General features: G+C 42.3%; 1 protein-coding gene across 1 annotated transcript in view; it reads right to left on the reverse strand.

The window, feature by feature from the left end:
* Positions 1 to 13988, reverse strand: part of LOC137434906 (uncharacterized) — a 137943-nt gene that overhangs the window by 11427 nt on the left and 112528 nt on the right. Inside the window, exon 5 of the mRNA XM_068128162.2 lies at positions 9968 to 10292. Within this exon, the coding sequence (XP_067984263.2) occupies positions 9968 to 10292 (325 nt within the window). The remainder of the gene's footprint in view (positions 1 to 9967; positions 10293 to 13988) is intronic.

The following is a 13988-nucleotide window of genomic DNA, read 5'->3' on the forward strand; positions in this document are numbered from 1 at the left end:
AAGGAAATGAGATTTCCTTCCATTGGATTTGCTTTCCAGGAGACGAAGGCAAGTTGTTTCAGGGCAACAGCCTCACCACAAGATTCCGTGTACCATGGACGGGAGGAAGGGTATGACAACTGAAGACGAGATGGGATAAATCTGTGCATGAGAGAGAGCAATTTACTTTGAAAGAATTTCCAGGATGAGTTGATGTCAGAGGCGGTAGAGATGGGAGACCAGTCCAGATGATTGATGGCTGCTTGAAGACCGTGCCAGTTGGCCTGAGTGAAATGCCAGACTCGTCGACGCTGAGGAGGCTCTCTGAGAATGGTCAGAGAGATGTCCACTTTGACAAGCACATGATCAGATGAGCCGATTGGAGCAGAAGAAGAGCAGCAGACATTTTCAGGGAAGTTTGTCATAACCAAATCCAGAAGAGAAGATGCTCCGTTGACTGAGATCCGGGTCGGGAAATTGACAGATTGTGTCAGTCCCAGTGAGTCGCAGAAGTCCTTTGCTGAAGAGCCATGGCTGGTGAGAGAGGTACCCACACCCAGCCAACTGGCATGGTGACAATTGAAATCACCACATATGAGGAAGAGAGAGTTGGGATGGGTAGATAGAAGTTGGTCCATATTATCAGACAGTGAGATGTAGATGGAGTCATCGCTGTTTGGTGGACGGTACAACACACATATGAACAAAAGGTGGGAGCGAAGGGGAAGCCGTAGCCAAAGGTATGGAAACCAAGGCTCTCCAGATATGGAAACCAAGGCAATCGTAGCCAGCTTGATGGAATACTGCTGCTCTCCCCACTAGGCTTTCTCGCCTGCCTCATAGCTTGCTCAGCTTGATGTCATGGAAACCAAGGCCTTCAAGATTAATTGGAATCTCTCGCGATGAAGCCGAGTCTATGGACCAATCACTTTGCCATTGCAGACAGGTCGGTGGCCTCTCTGTCTTCCTCCACCTCATTTCTGGTCTTACACCCTCTGCCCTCTCTGTGCTCCACCCTCCAGGTGTTTGTAGGGTGCATGTGGTCTACCAGCAACCCCTTTCTGGTGAAACTCCCAAAATCCAGCATCACTGCTCACCTCCAATCATTTGTTCTTCTTTTTTTCTGCCTGTTAAACCAAATTCTACACTCCCTTCAATCTCATTCTTCCCTCCCGATGTTCAAGAGAGCTGTTCACCACAATCACAGATCATCCTCCATCCAAAACAATGAACTTTTTTGGACCCTTTGAACCACCCCTCCCCTCCCCCAAAATTCTGCTCCTGTATCCATCTTATTCACCCCTTTTGTTCTCCCCTACCTCTTACCAGCACATCTCTTGTTGTCCGTCTCCATTTATTTTGTCCCTGAGCCCTGCTGTGCCGTTTCCCCTTTCTCTTACAACTGTTCCTTTTGTTATGTTGCGTCCTCATCTGTTCTGTGTTATAGCTGTTCCACGAGCTTTGACTCTGTACATCAAAAAATCAAAAAAAATTAGCTCATGACAAAAATTCTCAAAAAAAAACAAAAAAAAAAACTTCCTTTGAGAATTAAAATAACAATTGCTAGAGAACATACTTTCTCTTGATGTACAAATGGTCTGACAGGATGGTGCAGGGTCACGCACCTACCTTTGAGCTGTCTAACCTGGGTTTGATTCTCAACCAGACTATAAACGATCGATTGGTGCTTCGCAGGCAGGGTGTTCCTTTTTCGATGTTAAACTGGATATCCCATCTGCTAACATTAGTTTGTGGATGTTAAAGATTTTATGTTGTCTTTCGTGAAGAGTCGAAGAGATACCTCAGGCAACCTGAACAAATTACAAATTCCTGCCTTAACTCCCTCACCAACTCACACTTTCAAAATGTAGTGAGTATGACAATACTCCAATGTGAGTTGAGAGAGTCCTTCATGCAAGCGATGGCAAATCCAGGGATGGCCAGGGTGCCGGTGATATTTTCTTACTCTTCGTTGAAAGGCAATGAAATATAATTAACATTTACCAGCAGTCAATGCTATATGGGTCTCTAGCATAATGTCCATCTAAGGGACGACAAACTTTGTGATGCAATGCCCTGCCTGTGAAGCAACAATCCGACAGTTTATAATGTAGTCGAGAATCAAACCCAGCCGTGACATCTCAGAGGCTATAGCTAGTGTGCTACCTCTGTGCTATTGTGTCCGACTGAAAAAAATACATCATGAAGTATACATACTGTGCAAAAGTCTAAGAATGAATGAATGATCGTTTTAAGGCCATTTTCCCCGCTAGAGCGGGGGTTGGCCTTGCGGGCCCCATGACAATCATGGTTCTCTGTTTGAAGCAATATTTTATGGCCGGATGCCCTTCCTGACGCCAACCCTTGGTCACGCTCTTACGATGCGCAGGGATACGGTGTACCTATTCTAAACCGGGGTACACACCAGGATCATTCATCCCAGCAAGCTGGTACTCAATTTGCCGACCTCGGAAGGATGACAGGCCGAGTCAACCCCCCTGGTGTTAATTCAGCGATTGACCGGGATTCGAACTCAGGATCCTAGGATCCCAAGCCTGCACCCTAACCGCTAAGCCAACACCAGGCTTTGCAAAAGTCTAAGACCACCTTGAAAATAATTATTTTGTCACATTGGCATATTTTGACAAATAAAAAGTGTTATTACCTCTGCCTCTGACAGAAGCTATGTTTTCACCCCTGTGTTGTCTGTCTGTGGAGCAGGATATCTCAAAATATTCGGACGAAATCTGGTGGATAGCTTGGCTGTGTGAATAGGCCGAATTGATTAGATTTTGGTAAAGATCCAGATGTAAATCTGGATACGCGAATTTTTTGTAATTTCCTGAGTGATTCTTCACCATTGATGGATGTGGTTAAATATATATATACTGTACAGCACGATATCTCAAAAGGTTAGGGACGAATTCGGACGAAATTTGGTGGACAGGTTGTGTGTGTGACAAGGACTAATTGATTAGATTTTGGTGAAGATCCGGATCCATATTCTAGAACTTCTTAAGTGAATCTTCACAATTGAGAAATAAGGCCAAAAACTATATATAGCATGACTTTTCAAAAAGTTGTGGACAGATTATGACAAAACTAGGTGAATGAGTTGGTTAGGTGACAAGAACAAGCCGATTAGATTTTGGTTCAGGTCAGAATCCAGATCCAGCCTATCAGTGGGATACAAACCATGAACTGCTCAGCCTGGTGGAGGTATGCGCTCTACCGAGTGCGGTTCTAGTAATGATGCTTTATTAAAGAGACAAAAATGAAATGTATTTTGTAATATTAATCCATGAAATTTCGATATTTGGTATGACCACCGATATCCACAGCAGATATCGTTTTTTGGAATGCCTTCCTGTAATTTCTAGAGAAATTCCTTTAGGAGGTTGTTCCATGCATTCTGCAATGTTTCCCATAGTTTGTCTTTTGATTTTGGTTGTTTATCTTTCCAAATAATCCCAGACAGATAGGGACTGTTGCGGTCAGGACTATGAAGGGGGCATTCTAATTGTTGTAGAGTTCCTGCCTCGGGTTTTCTTTGTAAATATGTTTAAAAAGACAATTCCAGTGTGTTTGGGGTCATCGTCGTGCTGGAAAACAAAGTTTTCACCAATTAACCTCCTTCCTGACGGGATACCATGGTGGATTAGGATCTGCTTGTACTTGAGAACATTCATTGTTCCTTCAATTCTCACCAAATAATCAATGCAACACCAGATATATATATATATTTGTGCAGCGTCTGTCCTGTCCTGTGTTGTCACTGAACTACTTTCTCAAACTTTTGTGAAATCGTACCAAACTTCTGGAATGCACATATCTCTCCCGTCGGTATGTCCTAAGGGTATTGTTTTTGAAAAAATTCCCAAATTTTTTTTTTTGGGGGGGGGGAATTTTTTGGGGAAATTTTTTTTTCCAACTTCAATTGTATCGACGCTTGGTGAGGCGAGCGTAGCGAGCCGAGCCAAGCTAGTATATATATATATATATATATATCTCCACACCTGAACAAAGCCTCCACCATGCTTCACAGTATGCTGTAGACACATACAGTACCTCATACTTCTCATCAACCCTCATACTGATGTAATGCCTTATTTTTGTTCCAAAAATTTCAAACTTTGACTCGTCACTTCAAAGTGCCTTTCCCCACTGATTAGCATCCCAACTATAATGTTTTTGGACATATTTCAGTCTCATGGCTTTGTTAACATTATACAGAAAGGGCTTTTTGACAGAAACTCACCCATGGAGACCACTTTTGGGAAGAGACTTTCTACCAATAGATGAGTCCACTTGAACATCTGATGTCTGTTTCAGTTATTTTGTATGTTCATTGTTCAGCACTTGATTCTTTTCTTTTCTCAAGAAACTTATCTTCAAATATTGCTCATCTGTTTTGATGAGTTGCTTTGGCCTTCCAATCTTTAACTTCTCCGGTCTCATTATGCTTCTATATTATTGCTTGAATGCCACGTCTGTAAATATATGTTTTACAGGATATCTCTCTGGGAATTGCCTTCTTAGTGTAAAACGATTATTTTGAATCTCGTCGAGTTTGACATCTTGGGCTTGGTGAAGTGAGCGGAGCCTATGAAAGTACTGCAGGCCTGCCCACTGCACACAAGCAGTGTCAGCTGCCACCTGCGGTCTGAACGAGCCAACAATTTTTAGCAAGTGCCAGCCCACATCTTGGGAATCAATCCATGGAAGTGTTCCTGGCTCACTAGACTTCATGAGTTGGGCTGGTTAGCTATACCATATGACATAAACATCAAATGGTACCTCCTCAATGACAAAGTAACTGTGTACCCTTGTCTCACACCGGCAATTGCTGCAAGGGTTTTGACCAATAGAGGGTTACCTGCCACACATCCACCCTATTTAGGTATCCATTACATAATTTGTGACAATTTAGGCAGCCGGAACATAAGATTTTTTGATAGGTAAAAAGGTACTTCCGGATCAACATGCAGTCTGCAGTGGGTAAAGCCTGTGAAAGACCCAGGTCTACCCACTGCACAGAAATTACAGTTCCACAGCAGGGTCAAGGTGCACATCCCAGGATTGTTAAAATCCTTGAATTTGTTTTCCTTTTTTTTAATTAAAAAAAAGCTTGAACCATGAGGAATGGGCTCCAGGTTATTTATTTGCCATCTTTGCAAGTTGTTGTCTTATCTTTTCTGCATCAGTTATTACTGGGGGCATTTCCTCAAGATGTTTGTCGCTTTTTCTCCTCCAGGTTTCGGATCCATTCTGCCTCCTTATTGTGTGCTTTTCGATCTTCATAAATTCCTTTCCAGAATCGTTCCAGTTCATCTTTTTCAGGAGGGGATGATGCATTCTGCTTCTGTTTCCTTAGTTCACAGCATAATATTTTTGGGTTGTTTTCAAACAACTGGCCTTGTTTTCTCCTCATGTTAGCCTTGTCATTTTTCCTTGCTATCATTTCTATTTTTAGTTTTTTTCAGCAACCATTAAGTCTATGTCTTTCAATTTCTCAATTTCAAAGTCTTCAATTTTACATTTGTATTTTATTTTCTGGATTCTCCTCTTTCGTTTTGGGCCTTGATTTCCTCTTTGGAATTGCTGAATCTGTCCTGTCTCCGATTTGAGCATCTCCCTCCATCTCACAAGTCTTTGCTTCTGTGGTGGCGCTTCGTTTTTATTTGTGCGACCTGTTCTGTTCTTGTGGTGTTTCGTTGTTACTTTTGCCTGAATGAGTAGTGCTGCTTAAAAAATCACTCTTTTATTTATTTCAGGGCAGCTAATTTTGGTAATATTTAAAATATATATTTGTTTGTTCTACTGATTTGTGTTTTTGTGTTTATTACAGTCATGGCCAAAAATATTGGCACCCTTGCACTTTTTTCAAATAATGCACCATTTCTTCCAGAAAATTGTTGAAATAAAAATATATTTTGGTATCCACATATGTATTTCTTTGGTTTGCAGTGGAACAAAACAAAGGTGAAAGCATCACGAAATCTTAGCTTATTCCACACAGGAATCCTAAAATGGGCCCGACAATATTATTAGCACCTTTTAGAAGATGATTCTCCTTTACTTTGGAATTGAACTCACCTGTGGTGAGTTGCAGGTGCCTGCAATATAAAAATCACTCATTAAACCAGTTTGAATAGAGAAAAGGACTCATTCTGCTGTTTTATGTCATTGTCTGTACCGCAACGAGCATGGAGAAAAGAAAGAAAACCAGAGAATTGTCTGTGGAGGTCAGACACAAGATTGTAGCCAAGCATGGACAATCTCAAGGTTACAAGTCAATCTTCAGAGACATTGATGTTCCTGTGTCCACCGTACGCAATGTTATCAGGAAGTTTAAGGCCCATGGCACTGTAGCCAACCTCCCTGGACGTGGGTGGCCACAAGAGAAGACTTGATTGAAGATTGCAGCGAAGGATTGTTTGAATGGTGGAGAAAGCACCTCGATCAACTGCCAAACAGATTCAAGCTGCCCTTCAGACACAACGTGCGACAGTTTCAACTCACACCATCCGTCACCAAATCCATGAAAGGGGGTTCTATGGAAGAAGACTCAGGAGGACCCTACTGCTGAGAGAGACAGAAGAAAGCCCGACTGGAATTTGCCAAAACGCACCTGAATGTCCTGTGGACAGATGAGACCAAATTAGAGCTTTGTGGTAAAGCACATCATCTCTATGTTTACAGAAAACAAAATGAAGCCTTCAAAGAAAAGAACACCTTCCCTACAGTTAAACATGGAGGACGTTGGGTGATGTTTTTGGGTTGCTGTGCTGCCTGTGGCAATGGGTGCCTTGAATGTGTGCATTGCATCATGAAATCAGGAGATTACCAAGGCATTTTGGAGCGCAATGTTCAACCCAGTGTCAGAAAGCTGGGTCTCCATCGAAGGTCATGGGTCTTGTAGCAGGACAATGACCCCAAACGCGCTTTAAAAATCACCCAGGAATGGTTCAAGACAAAACGCTGGACTGCTCTGAAGTGGCCAGAAATGAGTCCAGATATAAATCCCATTGAACACCTGTGGGGAAATCTGAAATCAGCAGTTGGGAGAAGGCATCCTTCAAATCTGGGAGAACTGGAGCAGTTTGCACAAGAAGAGTGGGCCAAACTGCCAGTAGAGAGGTGTAGGAAGCTCATTCATGGCTATAGGAAGCGCTTGACTGCAGTTATTTTGTCCAAAGGCCGTGCTACCAAATATTACGTCTCGGGTGTCAATAATATTGTCAATGCCATTTCTTTTTATATTCTGATTTAAAAGGATATATCAAGTTCTGAATCAAAAACAAAGGTTCTGTAATATTAACAGTGAAATAAAGAATTGTGGAGACCAAATACTTTTGTCAATTTCAACTTATTTTTCGAGAAAATTGTGAGTTATTTGAAACAAGTGCAAGGTTGGCAATATTTTTGGCCACAACTGTATGTAGTCAAATTAGTTGTGGTCTTTTTTCAGTTGGTGTCATTCTCACCTCTGTCTTATTAGCCAGCTCCTCTTCCAGGTAATGTTGTTCCTTATCTTCCTCCTCCACTTCCTCTCCTTAGTACCTAAGAAGGTACCCCTTCCTCCTGTCCATTATCATTTATCCTTTCTTCATCTGTTTGTGCTGTAATCATGAATGGACAGGTTGGGTGTGTGACTAACAGAATGGGAAAGAATCAGGAGATGTCCGAGATCTGCTGCCTGACCCACATCACCATCTCTCTCGGAACAGCACGTTGGGCCTTCTCCAGGTCCATAAATCCCATCGCCATTTCACCTCATACCTCCATCCTCCTCTCCACCAGCGGTCTCAGTGCGAACATCCCTCTCCTCCACCACTCATCCCCCAGTGTGTGTGTGTGTGGTGTGGTGTGGTGTGTGTGTGTGTGTTTTCCACTGCCTCACTGAAAATGCACAGACAGTGCATGCGTGTGAAAGGCCTCATTAGCATTCATATTTCACTTTGAAAGTCCCTTATTGCTAGTGTGAGACAAGGTTTCAACGGTCACCATTTCAGTGAACTATCAGTCTAGTCTGGATTTTAATCCCGATCCAGCTCTAAACTGTCATCCCGGTGTTTTATAGGCAGGGCGATTCAACAATGTGTGCCATCCCTCGGATGGACGTTAAACGGATATCCCGTCTGCCAGCATTAGTCGGTGTACATTAAAGATCCCACGGTGTCCTTCAGCAAGAGCAAGTGAGTTATCTCCGGAACCATCCCACGCCCTCTCCACTTCCCCTACCCCAGCAAATGATGCTATCCACAGCTGTGGGTTGCATACAAAAGAAGACAAAGAAGAATATTCGTCACAATAAATATTATAAAAAGAGCACTTTCAGTGGACAATACCGATTTGATGAATTTGAACTGGACATAATAAAGTGAAATTCAAAATTATTTTTATTAAAAGAAATCCGTTGAGTCATTTTAAATAAATTAAGTTCAAACATCGTTTTGACTAGTTAGTTAAGTGTTAAGTTAGTCAAGTTAAGTTAATGGATTCAGACAAGGTCATTCTACTCTGAACATGCTGCTTCTGTCTCAACAATGGATGGAGGTCCTCAATGCCAAACAGGAAATCAGAGCTGTCTCCCTTGACATATCTCGTGCCATCGATACGGTCTGGCACCCAGCTCTGCTCATCAAACTCTCCTCCTATGGTATCCATGGAAATCTCCACGCTTGGCTTGCGGACTTCCTCTCTGGTCGTAGTCAATGTGTGGCCCTGAATAGTTCCGTGTGGCCCATCTCAATGGAATACTGTTCCCCCCTCTGGGCCGGTGCTCCTGCCTCACACGTAGCTCGGCTTCACGCTGTTGAAAACAAAGCTTTCAGAATCATTGGAATCTCCCGCGCTGAAGGTGACTCCCAGGGCCTTTCACTCACTCACCGCAGGCAGGTTGGTGGTCTTTCCGTCTTCTACCGACTCCTCTCCGGTCTTGCTCCCCCAGCTCTGTCTGTGCTCTGTCCTCCAAATATTCCTGTAGGTCGCACAAGATCTGCCAGCAACCCTCTTATGGTTAAACTGCTGAAATCAAGACTCTCTGTTCACCTTGACACTTTCATTCCTCTTTTCTCCCGCCTCTGGAACAAAGTCCCTCACTCTCTTCAATCCCACTCCTCCCTCCAGGTCTTTAAAACAGCTGTTCACCACCATCTCTTATCTTCCCCCATCCAAAACCTTGATCTTTTATACCCCCGTTAATTCACCCCAAATCCACTTTTTGAAATACCGACTTCTCTCCTGGAAGTCCTAGCAGTGTCCATGTTTGTTTTTTTTTACCTCTCCCACCCCCCCCCCCGAATCCCCCCCCCCTTCCCATGCCTTCTCCCCCCCAAGCCCTCTCCCTCCCACAGATCTCCCGATGTCCCTGCTCTCAAATGTTGTACTTGTGTGCTTCCCTCTCTCTCCCCATCTTGTCTCCCGCTCCCGTTATCTTATATTTTATGAGTCAGTTTGTCTTTTTGTGATCAATATTAGTTCTTACACGAGCCTCGATCTTGTATACAAAAAAAAAAGTGATATTTCTAAAGAGTAAGCCTGTCGGGTTGGCATTATTGTTACCATCTGAATCCTTGGCTTATGATGTGAGAAACCCAGGTTAAAATTTCATTTCTTGTCCATTGTTCACTCATGTCCTTGTAATTCATGCAAAAGTACGTGGTATCTGCTGTTTGTACTAACCCCCCTCCATGTTATTTATGTATAAGCATCACTATGATTGCATGAGCCTTAGATTAATGTGAAATATTAAAATAACATGGTAATATGTTTTACTTGCTTGCTCTGAATGCTTTGGAGGCACCCACTGTTTGTTGTGAGAGGATGGGGAGCTCAAGTGTAACATGTTTGGTACAATGATTAGTCTATGGAACATAATTATTTGTTAAAATGAGACTATTCTGTATACCGTACATTTGGATTTACAAAGCATTTGAATATGAATGTATATTAGAAGTGGGAAGGCATCCTCAAGGAATCTCACCTGATAGTGTTTGTACAGGCAAAAGGACTATTCCTCCACCACCTAGTGCCCCTCCCAGGGGCTGCAAGGTTGTTAATCCTGCCAAACCTTCAGTTCCAAGAAGAAGTGTACCAGGCCCTGCCATGCCTGACGTAGATGTTTCGAGCCCTGAGCTCGTTGGACAGGAAGCAACAGATGAGTCGGTCAGGTTGTTGGCAGGAAAGGAAAAGACGAGGCTCGGCTGAGAGGTGATGGGTGTGGACTGGGACGCAGTAGTAACAGACATGGAAGTGCAAGCTGGGGCAGTCGTTTCAAGATCATCACTTGGAGGTACAGCCCCCGATATCTGAAGAGAAGAGTGAAGGCAAGATATGAGAGGCCAGCGAAAAATAGATAGCATCTCAAGAGACAGACGAGGGGCAGATAAAGAGAGAGACAAGTTGTAGAGAGATGGACAAGCAGAGGGACAAGAGCAAGATCTCTTCTACGTATTTGTAAAAGGAGATTTGTCCTTTTGAAACGAAAATGGCCTACTAAGCCTTGCTATCCTTTTGCTTAGGAAGATGCAACTATGTCTGCAATTATTAAAAACAATTTGTTTTTCTTGGAATGGGTTTTTTAGAACCCAAACCCCATTTATTGGGAGAATTAATTAGGCTTTAACAGTGGAAAGCATGAGGGGTAAAAGTGGCTTTAAACAGTCTGGGGACAGACAAGGTCTCCAGCAATGAACAAATAACTTTTTACATGTTGCAGTTACGAACAGCCAATTAATGCCAATGCTTGTCAAGTTGTGCTGTTCTTGATGACCCAATGAAGTCTCTTTATTGCATCTTAGATCTGTTCTGCTTTATATTGCTTCTTCCAGCATAAAAATATGTTGCAGAAAGCACAAATGTTAAAGCCAAGTCATTAAGGTCATCTCATGAAGTATTGCATCTGCAAAGTGTAAGATAGAGTGTGGGCGTGTTTGGGGGGATAGCGTATGAGTCATGGGGAAAAGAATGGCTTCACTAGGGAGACAAGGGCGTCATAGAAAAGAGAACATAAGAAGAGAGGGTTTTCACATCAAGGGTTGGATAGTTCAGAATGGGCTAAAAAGCAACAAAGGAATCCAATGTAGGTGAGTGTAAGGTAATGAGAATTGGAAAATAGAACAAGTGATAAGGATGGGTCTTGAAGATTTTTTGCATTATCTAGAAAAAGACGAAGGAAAGGTTGAAGTCACTTGAGTAGTCAACTCAACGTTGAGGTACAATAAATAATGAAAATAAATATATTCAGAAGAAGAGGAGAATAATTCATTTAAAATTAAGTGGATTTAGCCTTATATCTGTTATGATAAGGCCACATCTGGAATGCTGTGCTCCATTATATTATCTCCCCAACAAATAAATTAGGCAATAGAGAGGGTTCAGTGAAGGATGACAGTTCTACTTTCCTTAGGCTGATGACACCAGGGATTTTGGCCCCAAAAAAGTTGCTGCAATTTGTTGCTATTTTATTATGATGTACTGCATTAAATTGCCTGTAGCGCCGCAGGCTGAAGATATACCCCTGGGGTTTACAGTTTCTCCTCAAACACGTTATAGTGTATCGGAATTATTTGACGTCACCTTTAACCAGCTGCACTTGGCCAATGAAAGCACAATTTGTTGTTTGGCGTCATTCCAATCACAAGAGTCCTACTATTAACTTGCAATTGGCTACTGGCTTTGACACCAATACAATTTTATTTTTATATGGACCCTAGATATAGAAAACTACATATATCGAACAAACCGTTTCAAATGGAGCACCTTGCCACCATTAGAGCATTCAAATTGCATCAGCTGTGGCAATAAATATGAATGGATGCTTCCAGCTTGCCGGCTCGATGAGAGAAGACGCCATTTGCATTTTGCCACCTTCCTTCCTCCCCTGTTTAGAATCCCGTACGGGCACGAGCAACTTGCGAGTGAACATAGTGTCTATAGTTAATTCCAGTACATTCAGTTTAGACCCCGACATTTTAAAAGGAGTTAAAAAAAAAAAAAAAAACACCTTTAGAGGCCATTTTTCCCCGCAAAGCGGGGGTTGGCCTTTTTCGGGAACAGTGGTTGTTGTTGTTTTTCGGTCCCCTATTTGAAGCAATGTTTTACGGCCGGATGCCCTTCCTGACGCCAACCCTTTTTGCCGCCTTTAACGACAAACAGGGAATTACCAGTGAACTGGTACTCAATTAGCCGACCTCGGAAGGATGACAGGCTGAGTCAACCCCCCTGGCGTTAATTCAGCGATCGACCGGGATTCGAACCCAGGATCCTTGGATCCTAAGCCGGCACCCTAGCCGCTAGCCCAACACCAGGGATTTTAAAAGGAGTATCGCACGATATCTCAAAAAGTTGACAGATTCGGACGAAACGTGGACAGGTTGGGTATGTGCCGGGGAAGAATTTATACAATTTTGGTGAAGATTCGAATCCGGATCCACATCAGAGATTTTTAAAGTCATTCTTCACCATTGAGAGACAAGGCAAAAAAACGGTATACCGTATAGCATGGTACTTCAAAAAGTTGTGGACAAGTTATAACAAAACGTTGTGGACGAGTTGGTTAGGCGACAATAACAAGCCGATGACATTTTGGTTCAGGTTTGAATCCAGATCCCTATCAGTGGGATACAAAACGTAACCTGTTCAGCCTGGCGGAGGTATGCGCTCTACCGAGTGTTGTTCTAATTTTTAATAGTATTTATCGTTAATAGTTGCATAGCATGTTCCCAAAATGCATTTGCTAGTTTGAACCACACTCGTGTTTTGACGTGTATGTTTCATACTCTAGCTCAATCCACAATTCTATTCCCTTTGTTCTTTTTCCAAAATTGGCCACAATCCTGACAAGCACTGCCTGATATTCAGAATGACATTTTCACTTCCAACAAGCGCTTTGCGCGTATTCAAACTACGACGTATTATTTGATGTTAAAGTTTAGGCTAGCATATTTGGCATTCCCATCGGACAACACAGCTCATGATCCCAAGTTCAAAATCTCATGAAGACCGACAATTTGTCCGTCATCTCCTTGTGTCTTTGTCAAAAACAAATTGCAGTTATGTTTTCTTATATCCTTATCTCACGTAGGATATATGTCCAAGCTCTCCCATGAGCCGTGGATGACTGCTAAACAGTCTGAACTTTCTCTTAAACAAGTTACATCTCAAAATGAAAAGTTTCTTTTATTAAAATACACAAAAACATATCCATAGGGAACAGAGGAGGTCATTACAACCAGAGGGACCAAAACACAAGTCAGTCATCAAATATGTACTATCCGATACAACTTACAAAATAAGGAAAACTGCTTCTTGGCTAAAACCTGATGTGATTAATTAATTTCATCTTTACTTAGCAATTTCTCGTGCTCAAACACGAGGCTTCCACATATGCACATAAATTCGGACAATTAACACCTGTTACAAAATTATAAATCTCATTTATTGCCAGTGTTATTACAGCATAAATAATTATGTCACTTCCATGTGTGACTCCCTTCCCCTTCTCCAACATCCTCCCCACACGGCTCCGATTGTCACCTCTTTCATTAGTACTGCTCATTGCCTCGTCATCTTCAAAATACTCTGCTTATGGAGAAAGTTCCAGCAATGACCCGGGAGATGACTGGCTGATATATTACATTGCAGAAGATACATTTGCATAATTGCTGCAATGTGTTGTTGTATCCAAAATAAATTACAATTTGTTATAATTCTGCCATTTTGAAATGCACGTGTTATTTGTTCCAGCGACTGACATCTTCAATTCCTGCACCTTCTTCTTCATCTTCTGCTGCTGGAATGTGGTCCTCAATTATTTCCAGCATGCTCTGTCGGAATCTTCTGTAAGAGCAATGAAAAGAAAATGTTCATTTTTCTCCTCGCTATCACACAAAGTTCATTTTTAGCATTTAACCTTCTGTAAATTTGGCATGTACAACTAAAATTCAAACATAGGGCCGGGATGATGTGAATTTAGCTCGTTACTAAACCGCTGCAAGACTTTG

Source organism: Myxine glutinosa, chromosome 1 (assembly GCF_964187855.1).
Source record: "Myxine glutinosa chromosome 1, kmMyxGlut1.1, whole genome shotgun sequence".
Lineage (NCBI taxonomy): Eukaryota > Metazoa > Chordata > Myxini > Myxiniformes > Myxinidae > Myxine > Myxine glutinosa.